Source organism: Phoca vitulina, unplaced genomic scaffold (genome assembly GCF_004348235.1).
Source record: "Phoca vitulina isolate PV1807 unplaced genomic scaffold, GSC_HSeal_1.0 scaffold66, whole genome shotgun sequence".
Lineage (NCBI taxonomy): Eukaryota > Metazoa > Chordata > Mammalia > Carnivora > Phocidae > Phoca > Phoca vitulina.
In genome coordinates this window covers 7,449,253-7,466,849 of record NW_022589769.1, presented here as the reverse complement: position 1 = coordinate 7,466,849, position 17,597 = coordinate 7,449,253, and the positions used below count along the sequence as shown (strand labels likewise).

General features: G+C 52.4%; 1 protein-coding gene across 2 annotated transcripts in view; it reads right to left on the bottom strand.

The window, feature by feature from the left end:
* ABCC1 (ATP binding cassette subfamily C member 1) overlaps nt 1–17,597 on the bottom strand; it is a 126,794-nt gene that overhangs the window by 11,438 nt on the left and 97,759 nt on the right. For both annotated transcript variants that reach the window (XR_004297883.1, XM_032392185.1), the window contains exons 20-23: nt 10,593–10,683; nt 8,055–8,190; nt 5,142–5,349; nt 2,783–3,093 (exon numbers count right to left, since the gene is read on the bottom strand). Coding sequence is in view for 1 of the 2 variants with exons in the window: in XM_032392185.1 (XP_032248076.1) it covers nt 2,783–3,093; nt 5,142–5,349; nt 8,055–8,190; nt 10,593–10,683 (746 nt within the window). In the remaining variant the exon portion in view is untranslated. The remainder of the gene's footprint in view (nt 1–2,782; nt 3,094–5,141; nt 5,350–8,054; nt 8,191–10,592; nt 10,684–17,597) is intronic.

Below are 17,597 nucleotides of genomic sequence, written 5' to 3'. Positions count from 1 at the left end.
AATAACACTTGACACGCGCCTGCTTGAGCCACGCAGCGTGCTGTGAGCTAAGGTACTCGGACCTGTGGCCGGGAGGTTTCCACAGACGCCAAAATATTCCACAAAGCAGAAATGCCTCCTTCCGGCAACAAGGAAGCCCCAACACAATTCTACATCATCTTACCTCTTACACCCCCTTTATATAAAAATGACTTGCTTTTGAATTAAAACAGTAATGGATATCCATTTAAAAATTGGGGGGGGTGGGGCGCCTGGGTGGCTCAGTCGTTAAGCGTCTGCCTTTGGCTCAGGTCATGATTCCAGGTCCTGGGATCGAGCCCCGCATCGGGCTCCCTGCTCCGCGGGAGGCCTGCTTCTCCCTCTCCCACTCCCCCTGCTTGTGTTCCCTCTCTCGCTGTCTCTCTGTCAAATAAATAAATAAAATCTTTAAAAAAAAAAAAAATAAAAATAAAAAAATAAAAATTGGGGGGGGTGATACAGATGGAAAGATTAAATAAAAATTAAATTACGGGGGTGCCTGGGTGGTGCAGTCAGTTAAGTATGCAACTCTTGGTTTCAACTCAGGTCATGATCTCGGGGTCATGGAATGGAGCCCCGCTTTGGGCTTTGTGCTCGGGGCAGAGTCTGGTTGGGACTCTCTCTCCCTTTCCCTGTGCCCCTCCCTTCCGGTCTCTCTCTCTCTAAAATAACTAGATAAATCTTTTTAAAAAAAATTACATCCATTACTCTGAAATAAGCACTACTTATTCCAATCTCAGTGTACAACCTTTAGATCTTTTCTGAAGAAAGAGAACGCACGTATATCTAAAACCCACTTTCTAATCAAGATATGACATATATTTCCATTACACTGGAAAATGCACCAAATCTTCACAGCTTGATGAATTTCACATGTATCTACACCTGCACACCCACTACCTGACCAAAATCTAGAACATCTCCAGCACCCCAGAAAATTCTTGCATCCTCTGGGTCAAAACCCCAAGTTGTTTCTAGTTTGGGGCTATCATGAACCAAAACACTAAGAACATCCTAGCACCTTTTTTTTTCCCCCTGGATGCATTCTCTCATTTCTTTTGCATATACGCTGAGAGGAGACTGCTGGGTTATAGAATAAGGGTATATTTAGTTAAAAGCCATTAAAGAAAAGCACATTCAGGGCACCTGGGTGGCTCAGGTGGTTAAGTGTCCGACTCTTCGTTTCAGCTCAGGTCATGATTTCGGGGTCATGGGACTGAGCCCCACATCGGGCTCTGTGCTCAGTGGGGAGTCTCCTAGAGATTCTCTCTCTCTCTCTCCCCCTCTGCCCCCTTCCCCACTTGCACGCTCTCTCTCTCAAAAAGATAAATAAATCTTTAAAATTTTTTTAAAAACCCACATTCTCTCATAAGCCCAACCCTTAGAGACACGATGTTTCCCTTCGGCTGCTCCCCTTTCCAGCCCTGCACATGTGCGTTATGCTTGCTCAGTTATATTAACAGTGCGTATACAACAGGATCCTCTGCTGAACTGTCCTTGTTGTTTAAAAATAGTGTCGGTGGCATTACGAGAGCATCTCCCTCATCGTCCTGTTAACAGATGACAGACCCCGCCAAGGCATCGCTGCACGTGGGCCCAAGGTCCTGCGGCTGGCAGCTATGGGAGCCACGAATGCAGCACGTGGCCTGTTTTGTTCTTGTGAACTGGGTCCCTCAGGGAAATGTACAGCTAGGGTATGAATGCGGGTTGTATTTTTCGCAAATGCAGCAGGACGAGTTTCCAAAAACGCTGGCGCCAATTTAAAGAGAACACAACGAGGGTGCAAGAACCAGACCAGCATGCTCTGGTTCCACCTGCATTTGCACTCACCGACCACCGGGCCGCAGTGTGGTGGAGTCTGGGGGCTGGCTGACTGGACCAAGGCCTCCGGACCCCACATGAGCAGCCGTAGTGCAGCCTGATGTAGGGAACACTTGGCGCTTCTCACTCTCACCTTGTGCTGCGGTCATTAGGCTCCCATCTAAACCACTGGTCCCCACCGGCAACTATGCTGCAGCTAAGCTTTTCAGGACAAAAAGGGGCAGCACAGCATTGTGGTCACCAACACAAGCTTTAGGATCAGACAGACGTGAGTTCATACTCCCAGCTCTGCCACCTGACCCTTGACATGCTCACCTACAGCTGCAAGCACAGTTTATGCTGCAATAACCTAAGGGACCACAAGGACTCAGCTGTCACATGCTCTTTTGCTCTGTTCCCTTTCCTCGTTCTCATTTTCTGAACTACAGATTGATGGCTGGAGCTCCAGCAGCCGTCTTGGGCCATGAGATCAACTTAAGAATGAAGGCTTATGCAAAGACAGGAGAACAACAACAAAAAAAGCAGTGATAGTTAACAGTGTGGGATATTAACAGACTTGTGGAACTGCCATACCAGCCCCAAATGGCCCACACCTCTACATTTCTACCATGAGAGAGAAAGACAGATGTCTATCCTGTTTAAGGTGCTGTTATTCACATCTCCACTTTCTGCATGGGGCTTAGGACCTAAAGAATTTCATAAAACTCTCTCAATTTTAACAATATTATTATTGCTATAAGTTATCATTGTTATTATAAATCATTATAGCTTTCCCCTTCCCTTTGATAGGTATTTAAAACTGACAAAAACAAATTCAACCCTCTTCCAGCAAATCCCCAACAGCTCCACGCTGGGAAATGTTAAGATGAAGTGAGCCCTTAGCTCACATGGAAGTAGTGTACACAGCAGGCCCCCTCCTGTACCCTGAGACCCCACTTCTCACCTGGACGAAGAAGTAGATGAGGCCAAGCGGCGGGATGATGATGGCGGCAATGGGAGTGGCCAGCAGGATGATGATGCAGGCGCCGATGACATTGAACAGGGAGCCCATGAACATCTTGATGACCTGCGGGATCATCGAGTCCACCGTGTCCAGCTCCTTAGAGAAGCGGTTCACCAGGTTCCCGCTGGGGGTCCGCTCGAAGAAGCTCATGGGTGACCGGAGGACGTTCTGTAGCAGGTCCAGGTGCAGGCGGCGGGAAGCCAAGATCCCCCCGATGGACACCGCCATGGAGTAGCCGAACACGGAAATACCTACAAACACTCTCATGGTCAACACCATGATGGGACACGGGCCAAGCTGGGGGTGGGGAGAAGTGGCCATGCGGATGCAACAGGCCTGGACTCTCAGCTTCTAAGAGTGACGACGAGGACAAGCAGGAGGAGGGGGACAGTAGTGGCTACTATTTACTGAGGACTCACTATTTATTAGACACTATGTAGGAACTTGACACGAATCTACTTCTCACACTGACTCTGTATCATTCCTCTTAGCACTCATTTTACAGAGAAGGACACTCAAGGTCAGACAGGTGAACTCCTTTGCCCTCAACAGAATCAGCCAATCAGAAGCAAAGCTGCGGTTTCCGATCCAGGCAGCCTGCTCCGAGGTCATGCTCTTAATCCGTGTACCGCACTCCTCTAGACCAGTGCCATGTGACAGAACTTTCTGTGATGACGCCCATGTTCTGTATCTATGCAGTCCCGTGTGGTAGCCTCTAGGCACGTGGGGCTACTGAGCACCTAAAAGGTGGCTAGTGGCTACCAGAGTGGACAGCTCAGCTCCTAGAACAGATGCTGCTGCCGTGTGAGCCCAGGTAAACATCGCACCCTCCCTGTGCCCCACCTTCCCTCAGTGATCATGAGGAGTCCAGCCCTTTGCCCTGGGGGGGGGGGGGCGGTGTTAGGGATTAAGAAATCGAAAAAAATCCCTGGCTGCTCTTCTGGTTTTCTTTCAAAGCTCTCTCCCGGAGATCATGAGACATCTGCGGCTCCTCCACGCAGCCCAGAGCAGGGCACCCGTTCTTCGCAGACAGATTTCATAGGGAGGGGCGGGCTTCCTCAAGGAAGCGAGGGCTAAAACGACGGACTCTGAAGCCAACAGTGCCAAATCCTGTGTCACCTCCCAGCTGTGGGCCCTTCCCACAAGTCACTCAGCCTCTCTGCACCCCAGTTTCTTTATCTGTGAGATGGGGACAATGACACTTAGCTTGCAGCACTGTCGGATGTAAAAGGCCATGTGCTTAGTGTACAGAAAGTACTCAAAAATATACAGAGGTTTATTGTCTATACTTACACATCGCAGACACTGAACGTACATATATATGTAGAGACGCTCACTGTTTTCATGAGCACCTGAACACACAGCTCATGCACTGTGCAGCACAGTGACTACGAGCACGGGCTCCTGGACCAGAATGCCTCATTCGATGACAGCTCTGCCATGTACTTGCTGTGTGGCTTTGGGCAACTTACTTAACTTCTCTGGGCCTGAGAGTCTCTATTTCTAAAAAGGGGAGAACAGTAGCTGCCACCTCTTGGCCCTGTGCTGCAAAAACACACAGAAGGGTTTAGAAGCTAACCAGGCACCAAGGAAAGGCTCAGCGGACATCGGCTCTTACTATTAATGCTCTTGTGTTTGGGGACCTTCATGGGCCCACAGGAAGGGTAAACAGGGTTTCTCAACCTCCTCACTGCTGACATTTGAGGCTAGATCATTCTCTGTTGTGGGGGCTGTGCTGTGCGCTGCAGAGCGTCCAGCAACATCCCTGGCCTCTGCATGCCTCTAATACTACCCCCTCTCTAAAGCTGTGATGGCTCCAAGTACCTCCAGACGTGGCGAAATGTCCCCCGGGGGACAGCAGAGTCTGCACCGAGAACCACCAGCATAAACCAATTCCCATCCTCAGACAGCAAGTAGGAGTCCACAAATGAGACTTTACAGGAGCCCCATCACCTTCACTGAGCAACAAGGGGCAAGGGCCCTTGCTCACCAATGCTCGGGGGGGGGGGGGGGGGCGTGCTGCCATCCCTCAACTTTGCTCATCTGTAAAATGGGCATGTTAAGAGCTTCTCTCAATCTCCTAGGGCCCCATTAAACAAAGCATTCAAGAAATATTCACTCTACAAGTATCTGAGTGTCTACTAAGAGATAGGTACTATTCATGTGAGTTTGGCTTAGTTTGGGGGTCCACAAAGCCCTGACAAATGGGGGGACTCGACTCCATAATAAGACATGAAGAAGCAGTTTCAAGTGCCCAGATCGGGCGGGCAGGGGAGGGTGGGAAGGGGAGGGCCCCCACCTTGCGAAATGCCCAGGGCTCCATAGACGCTCAGCCGGACTTTAGTGTGTTCCTGGGTCCCGTTGACGATGGGGTCATCAGTCCACAGGCTGAGCCAGTAGTTAGAGGCCAGAGCAGCAATGTGGTTACACAGGAAAAGGAAGATGCTCAGAAAGGAGATGAAAAGTCCGATCGCCTTCATGTAGTCCCAGTACACGGACAGCTTGACCTGCAGACCAGGGGAGAGAAGGCCCTTTGCAGGCTGCCCCCCCCCCCACCACCACCCGAGGTCAGGCACTCCAGCAGCAGCTGGGCCATCCCGTCCCCCACCACCTATGCTCATACTCATGGCACATTCCCCTTAGTTATTTGACCGACAAAGTCAGCGGGAGAGAAAGTCAAGGTCTGTGCCCTCATGGAGCTTCCAGTCAAGTGGCAAGACAGGCTTTCAGTGCCCAGGTCAATGTGTAATTATAGAGAAGGGCTGGAGCAGTGCAGAATTCCACGAGAGTATAAAAGTGAGCAGCTTGACCTACCGGAGAGGTTTTCCCTGAGGAAGGGACAACAAAGAGTTAATTAACCAGGTGAATTGGAAAAAAGGCACTCAGGGCAGAGGGAGCAGCATGTGCAAGGGCCCTGGGGTAGGAGGGAATGCATCATGTGGCAGGAAATGAAAGGAGGCAAAGGTGGTTGGAACAAGATTGAGCTGGAGAAGCAGTAGTGGTCGGACCACACAGGGGCTGGAAGAGCCTGTTCAGGATTCTGAGCTTTAGTCCAGGACCGTTAGGAAGCCATCAAAGAGCAAACGGGATGGAGTGACACGTTGCCAAGCACCCCAGTGTTGCCTCCCCCCATTTCCTCTGAACAGCGAACACAAATTCCGCATCATTTCCACTGGCTTCCCATTGGCTGGCACCCGCTTAACCTGCTCCCCAGCTCCACAGGGCGACAGGACTTCTTCCGCCCCCATATTCCCTGCGGAGCCCCATGAGGGCTAAATGATGATGCATAGTCATCCAAAGGGTGGCCTGATCTCAACACCAGGGGCCGAAGCCACCTGCTTTGGGCCAGCCCTATGCCCCACCTGCCTGGCTTGGTTTCAGCCACGCCAGGTATCCTTCCTTGTGTGTGCACTCGCTGGCATTTCAAGCTTCTCACGCTGAATTTTGGGTCATAAAAACCATTTGTCTGAATTACAGCCTGGTTGAAAGGTAACAGGTGAAAGGCCAGAGGTCTCCTGTGTAACTGAGTGTTTCTTTCTGACTTTTCTCTGTATTTCAAACTAAAATAGTGGGGGGCGGGGGAGTGTCCCAGAATTACGATGTTTACTGTCACCATTTGGCTTCGTCGCAAAGCCAAGCAGCCCGCTGACCTGCAGATCCCAGAATTATACTGCAGGACTCGGGGGTTCCTCATGAGCAGCAAACATGGTGGGTGTGGGAGTCCGAAATTTGTGTGTGTGCTGCACCCAGCGCCACTCCTGGTCCTACTCTGGCAAGTTACAAGCCCCCCAGTCTGCGTTCCTGCTATAGAAAAGGCAGGTAACACTGGGTCCCATCTCCTCTGGGCGGTGTGGGATTACATGAGGACTAACCGGGCCTGACATTGTTTCTCTGGTCCTTGATCTGCGGTCCTGACTCTGGCTCTGCCGAGGACCAGCAAGAGCAAGGAGGGAGGATGCACTAAGGCACTTCCGCCCCTGGCCACGGCTGTGAGGGGAAGAGGAGAGAAGCAGCCTGGAGCAGAGGGTTCCGGGAGGTTCTGGATGCATCCAGCTAGATCCAAGAGAACAGCGTCCCGACCTCTCGTTCCTGCACCACCTCTCATGGGTGGCTTGTTCATGTGTGTACTTATTCTTCTTTTAAAAATTCCGTTCCCTATTTTTTTAAAAACATACATGTATTTTTAAAAATAAACTTTGAATCATTACCATAAACGGAAGATTACTGACACGTGCCCAAAATAGAGAATTGTAAAACACATACAACCAACCAAGACCTTGAAACCGATTCTCCCTGTGACAGAGAGAAGCTGGAGATTTGTGAGACCTATGGACTTGAACGCTGTGTCCCTCCAAGTTCGCCCATTGAAATCCTCACCTCCAGTGCGATGGTACGCAGAGGAGGGGCCTTTGGGAAGCGATCAGATCGTGAGGATGGATCCCTCACGACGGGATTAGTGCCCTTAACAAAGGGGCTCTGGAGAGCTCCCTCACCCCCTCCCGACAGGGAGGACACAGGGACCAGACGACGCTGTCAGAGCCTCCCTCTGAGCAAGCCCTCCCTAGACGCCACGCGGGGGGCTGGCACCGTGATCTCGGACTTGCCAGCCTCCAGGAAGTGTGGGCAATAACAGCAGCTTGCTTCTGAGTCACCCGGCCCGTGGCCTTCTGTTAGAGCAGCCCCAACGGCCAGAGACACACATGACAGATAAACATGCACCGAGCTCAGACTTTTTGTCGCAATGGAATCGTTAGGACTAAAAGAGAAATGGAAAGAAATGAATCCCACCACACACACACGCACACACACACGGTCACACGAGGGGAAGTGACAGAGGCGTTATCTTGTAGACCGCATCTGATCTACAACTTCCGCGCAGTGGAAAGGTGTGATTTAAAGCACCTGGGTCACCCACAGCCAACAAAAGCCCCCAGCCGCTCAGAGGAGGTGGCGCTCAGTACAGCCGAGGCTCCAAACACCAGCCCTGGAGTCCGACGGCCCGGGTTCCAATCCTAACTCTGCCGCCCCCTGGCGGCGACCTCGGGCAAGTCACCTAGGCTCTGCCGCCCGTTTCCGGCGCTGGAAAACAGCACTGGTAGAGGCCCGTGGAAAGACTCGGTTTAACATCAACGAAGCGTTCTGCACAGGACCCGGCCCGCAGCGACGCGCAGTGACGCCGGCCACGGCCCTCACTGGGGCAGCCGGCCCTCACCTGCCCTGTTTGCGCCTTGTCCGCCTCCACCAGCTTCCACGCGTCCTCGTTCTTGGCCCCGGCTTTCTGCAGCTCGGCCGTGCTGGTGCGGTGGCGGCTAACGTCCCCGCCGTAGGAGGAGGAGTTGCTGAGCTGTCTGGGGAAACCAAGGCACACGGTGTCAACCAAACAGAAGCCTCACCACAACTATGCGCCAAACTAGCTCAATCTTCTGATTTTATAGTTGTGACACGCGGAGGGGATCCGTGACACACGGCCCCGCGGAGGAACCGTTCCTTCATGCAGGCGTGATTCAGAAAGCACCTCTTGCGCCTGCCAGTGGTGGTCATCAGCTTTTTTTTTTTTTTTTTAAGATTTTATTTATTTGACAGGGAGAGAAACAGCAAGAGAGGGAACACAAGCAGAGGGAGTGGGAGAGGGAGAAGCAGGCTTCCCGCCGAGCAGGGAGCCCGATGTGGGGCTCGATCCCAGGACCCCGGGACCGTGACCTGAGCTGAAGGCAGACGCTTAACGACTGAGCACCCAGGCACCCCAATGGTCATCAGCTTTATGAGGACCACGACACATTATCACAGCTCATGTGGCCCCAAGCTCTCTTTGGAGACTTCTTCGACGTAATCCCTTCCCCTGGGGACTTGTAACCCTGGAGAATGACACAGGTGGATGGGTGTGTGCGCGTGTGTGTGTGTGTGCACATAGTGTGGACCTATGTGCAGGAATACCCTCTCTGAGCCACAGCTCAGACTCACAAGGGCAAAGGGACGGGGTGTGACTTCCACCCTGCTTGCTGACGCTCCCTACCACCTTCGTGGTTTGCATGCATCGAGGAAGCAAGCATGCAGGCTGGAGGCCCAGGATGCTGGCAACGGAGGGCTCCAGTTAGAAACTGAGGACGGTAATACAGCCCCAGAGGAGCGGAATCCTGCCAAAAGCCATGTGAACTTCAAAGTGGATCCTTCCCCACCCCAGTCTTCAGATGAGACCCCAGCCTGGTGGACACTTGTTGCGGCTTGTGTGAGATCCGGAGCAGAGGAGCCAGCTAAACCGTGCCCAGACTTCGCAAGCCACGAACTTTGAGGTCATCTGTTGCATAGCGACAGATACGCCCAGTGTTCCCTATGCTTCTGCTCAGTCCATCCATGGTTCTCCCCGGCAAGCCTCCCACCGTCACCTGCCCCTAGGTCCCAGTACCACCTGCAGGTGCTGCCTCGTCTCAGCTGTCCCAGCAAATTCTCAGAGGGCAGCAACCATGACTGACCACACTGGCCTGCCTGAACCCCTGCACGCCCTGGGCGAGGCCCTATTCTGAGTGATTTACACACATACACCTAGCTCACCATCTCGACAGGTGCACCAACAGAGCAGGAAATATTTCTACCTGTCCCATACGATAAAAATCAGAGTCAGGGCGCCTGGGTGGCTCAGTCGGTTAAGCGTCTGGTTTCAGCTCAGGTCATGATCTCAGGGTGGTGAGACTGAGCCCCACGGTGGGCTCCACGCTGAGTGCAGCAGAGTCTGCTTGAGATTCTCGCTCTCCCCCTGCCCTCCCCCCACGCGCTCTCTCTCAAATAAATAAAATCTTAAAAAAAAAATCAGAGTCTAGGAGTGTACCATGGGCAGTATTCTAAAGGGCAGAGCTGCTCACGCCAATTTCGTTCCCAGCCTCATTTCTGTGAGATCTCCCTATGCCAGAGAAATAACTGCAGGCAGCCCCAGCTCATGCAATAATGAGTGAGTGCTCTTTACTGGGTGTTGATGGAGGAAAGTACTGTGCTAAGTGCTTCACACGCACTACGTGGAGTCTGTCCCACTACAGCCCTCTGCGGTAGGCACACCATAGACCCTATCTGACAGGTAAGGAAACTGAGGCACAGAGAGGTTAAGCAACAATGTCCACGGAATGCTGCTCCTCTAAATCCCAAACGATCTAGCCGAAAACAACCTCCTTTAAAGCAGCAAAAGCACAGAACTTTGGACTGCTGGCTCAGCAGCAAGGGCCTGGGTTCAAGTCCAAGCTCAGTTTCTGTCTGGCTGCATGACTTAGGGAGAGCACTCCATTTGCTAACCTGTAAAACGGGAAGACAGGAGTAACCACCTCCAGGTTCAACACACTGCACAGGGCTTGCCACTGTGCCTGGCTCCGGAGGGTGCATCAAACATCGAGGTCACTATTGCTGTGACTATTTTGGTTCAAATGCCGGCTCTTAAGACCTGAACACTGCAGGCTCCTCTGAATAACTTGAGCAAAGACCCACATCCTGCAGGGAACTTGAGCGTCACCACGTGCAGGCGGATGGTTACATCCTGAGGCCTGTGTGAGTTATGCCCCCTGGTAGAGCAGTGTGGCCCCCACCCCTCTTCAGGCCCCCGAAACATGAGCTCTCCTAGCAATTTGGGAAAGGAGGCAGAAAGCCCCCATCTTCCGTGACCCCGGGGAGCAGCTCGTGTGACCTTGTTCCTCTTCTCTCCCCCCAGGCAGGGGGCAGAAACAGGGTGCCTGGAGAGTCCACACGAACAGGGCTCCCTCTCTGCTCATACCTCTGCAGCTGCTTCCCCGCGACATCGGTCACCAGCATGCCATTCTCCATCTGCTTCACCTCCTTCCCTGGGCTGCTGACACTTGTTAACCCTGGCACAAGAGAGGAAAGGGGGAAGTTGTGGTTTCCAGAGCTGGATGCCAAGATCAAAGACATTTAGGAAAACCGGTCACTTGGACGGGACATGGCGGATAACCTGGCCACCAGGAAGCTCAGAAAACTAGACGTGCTTGGCTGAGGCCACAGACAGGTTCCCGGCACAGGGGCAGGTCTGTGGAGCCAGCTGACTCCCTTGGGACAGAGGTGCATGAAACTTAGTCCAAGGGGCCAAGATGCAAGGAGCCAGGTGGGGAACAGCACACAGCCCTGTGGTCCCCAAGCATCCCAAGCAAGGGTGCTACTCAAAATAAGTAACAACCAGTTTTGACAAGGGCATCAGCCAACAGGAGGAGTCCCCGAGGGCGCCCCGCCCCCACCTCCCAGTGGCAAGAGTTAACCCGGACCTCCGGGAGGTCCAGAGGTCTGGGGTAGGGGGTACCCGGAGCACTGCCATTTCCCCCAAACAACTGGTACAGCCACCCTGAGGCACACCAGCCAGCTGGCTGCCCCAGTCCCAGGAATTACGCCCCCGGCATCAACACTAATCACCATAACCTCAATGACAGAATGACATGACATAACCTCAATGGTTAACATTTATTGAATGAGTGGTGGCCCCGTGCTGTGTTGAAATACATCATCCCCCTTCATTTGCCCGACTACTCAGTGATGCGTTATCATTCCCCGGCCCTGATCTCATGCTGGTGCCAGGAGAGCGAGCGAGCCTGCAGGAGAGACGCACGGCAGAGGGTTCCCCTGGGGCTGGCCCGGAAGAGGATGGGAGGGTGTGCAGGGGAGACGTTCCAGAAGGGGACTAATATGCAGCTCTGGAGGTGACAGGGTGACCCTGCGAACATGCTGATAGAATGTGAACTGAAACCAAATGGCTCTTTCGGACCATGACAGTCACAGCGAGAAACAGAAAACAGAAGAGCGGGGTGAGGAATCATTCTGCGGTTGGGGGCGGGGGAGCTCTGAGCTGGTTGATTCTCCATCTTGGCTGTGAATGATGCACGCACCCGGGGATGCCCCTGGCCCAGCTCTGGTCCCTGCAAGGACTCTGCCTGTAGGGAGGCCAGGCCTCATGCTGAGTCAGAGCGCAGTCTGGAATGGAGTGTTCTCTCACTTCCTAGCTGTGTGTACTAGGGAAGCAATAAACGTCTCTGAGCCTCAACTCTCACAGCTGCAAAGGGCAAATGACCACTGCCGCCCCATTCCTAAGTGGGAGGATGAGTGAGGCCACGCATGGTGCTTGGGAAGTGACAGACCATGGTGGTGCTTAGCTGGTACTCGCCTTTTTAAACATGTTCTACGGATAATTCTGGGGTGCAGCCAAGATGGAGAATCACTGCTCCACACATTTCTTTTAATGGCAGCATCTTTTTTTACTTAAATTAAAAAAAAAACTAAACTAAATTAAAAAAAAGAATGATAACAAGCAGGACGTTCCACGCAGGTGCATGCAGCCCGGGCTCATAAACGCACACAGCACTGGAGGCCCAGGCCTGGCCTTGACCAACTCCCTCTTTGCCGGGACAGGCGTGCTTGGAAACGTTCCCGGAGACACGGCCCTGCGGCAGGGGCATGAGACAGCTCCTCGCTCCCGCCTGGCTATGCAGGCCAGACTCAGTAAGCTTCAGGCTTCCCTTCTGCTCCCCACTCAGGATGAGCCCTAAGGTCTGGATGGGAGACCTCACAGTGGCCTCCCGTGGCCCCCTTCTCCACCAATTAGCCCACAGGTTGATACACCGGTGGGGCCAGCTGGAAAATTCTCCTCTGCAAGGGGAGGGACCAAGAGTCCTAGAAGGCAATAGGAACATGGGTTGGTCCACCACTCCGTCTGCCTCCTTTGCAAGGGGTCAGCTCTTCCCTCTTCCTATAGTCTTGGCAGACCATGGGCGGGAGGTGGGGGGATGGGGGAGAGGGGCTGCCCAAGGTCAGCCAATCAAAACCCCTTCCCCAGGACTGTGAATCATCAGTGGCCCCCTGAGGACCAAAGACAGTTCCAGCGATCCATCCTAAAGGAGTCTGATTCCCAGAGTTCCCATTTCCTGAGTCCTGATTATTTGGTCTGGCCTCTGATTTCTGAGTGATCTGCTTCTCCTTCCAGTAAACACCCTTGTTGAAGTGGCAAGAGTCGGCTTCCGTGGCTTACAAAAGAGCCCTTTGTCTGGACCCTCGGCCACACTGCTTAAGGAAGGCAGGAGGGAGGGATGGGTCCAGTCCAGCGGCTGATTCATGCCTTTACCTCACCAGAGGGAACCAGGGCAGCCTTCCACGGTGAAACTCTGTTAAAAGACATCCCCCCCCCCGGGCGCCCACAGCCACCTGCAGTGACTCTGTCAGGCACACATTACCTGTACTGCCTTGGCCTGCCTGCGTCCTGACCATGCCCAGGAGGTGAGAGTGGGATTGTGACAGTCAAACCGTGGGCCATTCATTGTCCACCCACTACGTGCCAAGCATGCTGCAAACAGGATCTCCTCCAAGGCATGCTCATCATGGTCATTTCACCTACACAACAGTCAAGCTTAGCCCAGGCCACCCAGCTGAAGAACAAGAGATCTGGGGATTCAGACTATCTCCCCAAGTGCCCACCGCAAAGCCTGGCACATAGTAGGTCCCCAAAAAATGTTCGCTGGATGAACAACGGAAGGGGGTAGAAATAGAGACGGTGGAGGGCCTCTTTCTGAGCATGCAGCAACAGGCCCAGTCCGTCTACAGCCTCCCCCTGCAAGCACAGCTACTTCTAACCCGCGTGTCACTGACCTTCCCCCCCTCGTCCACCACTTTGCCACCTGAGAATTCACAAGACCAGGAAAGTGTTAAGAACCAAGGCAACACTCCCTCCCAGAACCCCCAGTTAAATGCCCAGAGCGGATGCATGGAGGTCCTCCCCTAAGGATGAGGGGCAGAGACGGCCGAGGGACCTTCTGCACCTGTACCTCAGTATCCCCATCCCACGCGTGCTGGGCAGATCCTGACAGGCAGCCCACACGCGGCCAGCTCTTTTGCTAAAGGTTATAAACGTGTTTAAACATAAGAAGATCTAGAAAAATGCAGGCCAACCCTCTGTCTCTACACCTGTTTTCATGGCAGCAGAGGGAAAAAAGTCAAGTGTTACAGCCGAGCAGGGCAGGCGTGGCTGGGAGACAGCACAGACCTCGGCTCCAGGCCGCAGCCTTCCGCTCCTGAGGACAGATGCTGCTCATGAGAGGGGCCTGGGCCGCACGCAGCCTTACTCTGAGCCAGACGCACATGGAGCCAAGAAAAAGGGAAGAGAAGGTGACCTGGCTCAGATTTCATCTTGGCCCCTCCCAGGCGGGGATGAGGATGCCTTCTTGGGGTTCTCACAGGCCCCCAGGCTCGCTTCCATCACTGCATCTAGCACCACCACACCCTTGATTATTTGGCATTTGTCTCCCCAAACAGAGGGGAGACACCCTGAAGACTGTGAGCTCTTAAGAACACAGAGTAGGTCTTACCCACTACTCTCTTCTCAGCACCTGGCACATCAGCACCAAACTCATCATGTGTGGTTGCACAGGACATGCACTGTACGACCCAAGGGGAACCATTCCCCACACCCCTCAAGTACCTGGTGTCCCCAAGGCACCCAGTAGGCGCTCTGCATACACCTGATATGCAGATGGACAGATTAACAGGCGAACGGCTAAGTGAACAACCACAGCTGACCTTCCAATGCCGGAACAGGCACCCCAGGGGCCACCAAGATGCCATCTCAGAAGCCCATACCCACAAAGCCGGTTTCTAAACCAGCCCTGGAGAAATGGGTAAAATCAGCGCCTATTTTCTTCTAATCCGGGATATTTGGACAGCTGTGTTAATGTCCAAAGCTTACGTGGGACATGTCTTAAATAATCAAGGCATAATGTACTTACTTGCTTATTATAACAGATTACACTGAGCGTCTACTATGTGCCAGGCACTCTTTCCAGCCCTGGGGATACATAAGTGACCAAAAAGCCCTCGTGGAGCTTAAATTACAAGGGAGAGAGAGAGAACACACAAAGGACTAGATTCAGAATTAGCCGTCAGGCAATGTTCAGAGCTACAAAGAAAACTAAAGCAGAGGAAGGGGAAAATGAAGGGAGCCGGAGCTGAGGGATGCTAGAAAACAGTTAAGAATTTTTTTTTTTTTTTTTGGTAAGCAAAGGCCCGAAAGTTGTAATCTAATAAACGTTCCCCAAGTGCCTCTAGGTAGCAGGTATGGGGCTGCAGGGCTGACAAGCCTGGCACCGTCCCTGCTCTTGAACCTCTTCAGTACCACTCCCAGGAGTGGCCCTCAAAGCCACTCAGAGCTCGCTGTTTATTCTCAAGAAGGTTCTGGAACTCTGCTTGGGCACCGGCCAGCAGGCCAGCTTCCCTCAAGGGAAGAATCCAAGTTACTCCTTTACAGTCAACGCTTCGCTTTTGACCAAAAACGGAAGTGACCAGCTGCATCACCCAGCCTGATCCACCCGCCTAGGACCAGAAAGTTCTCCATATTCAAGTGGAAGAAATACGGCCCCTGAAGACAGCCTAAAGGAATGTGCTGTGTGTACGACGGACTCTCCAGCAGCTGTTCAGTGTTTGTGACAGATTTTTGTAATAGGGGGAGGTGCTTATGACCCACTGTTCAGAAAAGCAAGCAAGCAGCATTGATGGCTGAGAGCGCAGTAGGATGCTACTCCTCTCAGGAGGAAGGCCGAGGAGAGACAGACACAGACAGCCCCTCTGGCGGGTAGGCCAGTGGACAGACATTCTTTTTCCTGGTTCTCTGCGTTGTTCTGCAACTTTCCAGCGGTCTAAAGCGAGCACATGCTGATTTTATGATCGGTTTAAAAAAAAAAAAAGAAAAGAAAAAGAAAACCTTTCAAGCAAAGATCTCAAAGATGGAGAAAATCAGTCATGAGGTTGAGAGATGAGCTGAGCACGGGTCTGAGAAGCGGGCATATTGTTGGAATAACGGTCTTTCTCCTAAGACCACAGGGAAGAACTGGGACAGCATGAAGCCGGGGCACGGCAGCTTGCTCAGCCTTGGCACTAGGGACGCTGGGTGCCAAATGATGCTCTGTCTTCTGGTTGGGGTGGGGAGATTTGCTCTGCACGGTAGGCTGCTTAGCAGCATCTCTGGTCTCTACCTTCTATGTGCCAGCATGCCTCCCCACCCTTCACCCCAGTGGTCACAACCAAAAATGTCTCCAGACATTGCCGTATGTCCCGGGAGGCACAAATGTCCCCCGATAAAAACCACTGCTCGAGACTTTAGGTTCCTAATAAAGAAACCAGAGTAAATAGAAATGTTCTTCACCTTCCAAGTACAAAGGTTAATGAGTCAATTTGTAACTCTCTTTGCCACCTGAAAAAAAAAAAAAAAGGAAAGACAAAAAGACAAAAAAAGGAAAAAAGTATCTGACCCATCAGTATAATAAATACGCCTGGGGAGGGGTCGGTATCTCCCCGTCCTATGCCTATTTCCCGGTGCATCTGCACTTCCCTACCCCGGTGGGGAAAGAGTCCCCCCAAACCAAGCACTCTCCCCCTTCAGCCTGGGTGTTCTAAAAAAGACCTGATTAATCCAACAAGAAAAAAAAAAAAAAAAAGAAAGTTTCCCTTTAGGAGAAGCCAAAAATGTGGTTCAAACAAATCCAAGGTCACTGGCTCTTGGGAGTCGGCTACAGCGGATCAAGAGTAGACCCTGATGCCAAGCTGTATCACTGGGGGGGGGGTCCCCCAAGAGAGCTGGAGAGAGAAGGGGCTGCCCAGTCTGAGTTCAGACCCACAGGCTGAGGACTTGTGTGTGAGGCCGTGTGGCTGGACTGGGAAAATGACCACACGGCAGTGCGAGGGTGGCGGATGGCATTTTCATTGCCAAATTAAGTGCTGACGTGGCCAAAGGAAAAAAGAAAAGGGGAAAAAAAAAAGGAACTGGCAGCATTCTGTGGTTCCGCACCAATCGCTTCGGATCTGCTGGCAGTGGCGGAGGAAGGGGAGAGAAAAACCGTCTGTGGTCAACAGAGTTTAAGGACGTTCCCTGTGCACCTGGACAGAAAGGAGAGAGACCGCATTCCGGGAAAAAGATTTAGTTGAATGCACATGTATCACTTGAGAAAGCACACGGGGTCATTTTCACCCAACTGAAGCAAGTCTGTAAGATACAGTGCTCCTGAGGTTGCCCCACCCAGCGTGTGATCTTGGCTTGACCATCAGAAGGTGCCGGCTCTGCAGCACGAGGGAAGCAGGCTAGACTTAAGGCAGAACTTGCCAACCACGAGAGCACGGACATGCAGGAACTCATTCTGATCAGGAATGAAAAGCTGAAGGAACTTCTTGCCTCATGTAAAAGGAAATGCTTTACTTTTAAAACCATTGGGGTTCATAGCAGCACAATTTATACCAGCCACAACATGGAAACAACTCGGAACGATCACCAACCAATGAACGAACAGACAAAATGTGGCGTGGTATTCCCCAGCAACGAAAGGACATGAAGCGCAGACACATGCTACCTCACGGGTGAGCCACGAAAACCTCACATGGAGGGAAGGAAGCCAGGCACGGAGTACCACACGGTCTAGAATTCCATTCACGTGCAATGTCCAGAACAGACAAATCTAGAGGCAGAAAGATGCGTGGGTGCCTAGGACTCAGGGCGCCGGCAGAAAATGCACAGGGATTGCTAACAGGCTACGAGGTTTTCTGGAGGGGCGACGAGAATGTTCTGAAGGTGATTCTGATGACGGCACAACACGGAACATACCAAAAATCACTGGACTGTAACACTTTAAATGGGTGAACCATATGCTATGTGAATTCTATCTCAATAAAGCACTTACTACAAACCACTAGGACCCCCACAGCAAACCAGAGCAGAGGAATGAATGAGCCCCCCACCCCCACCCTG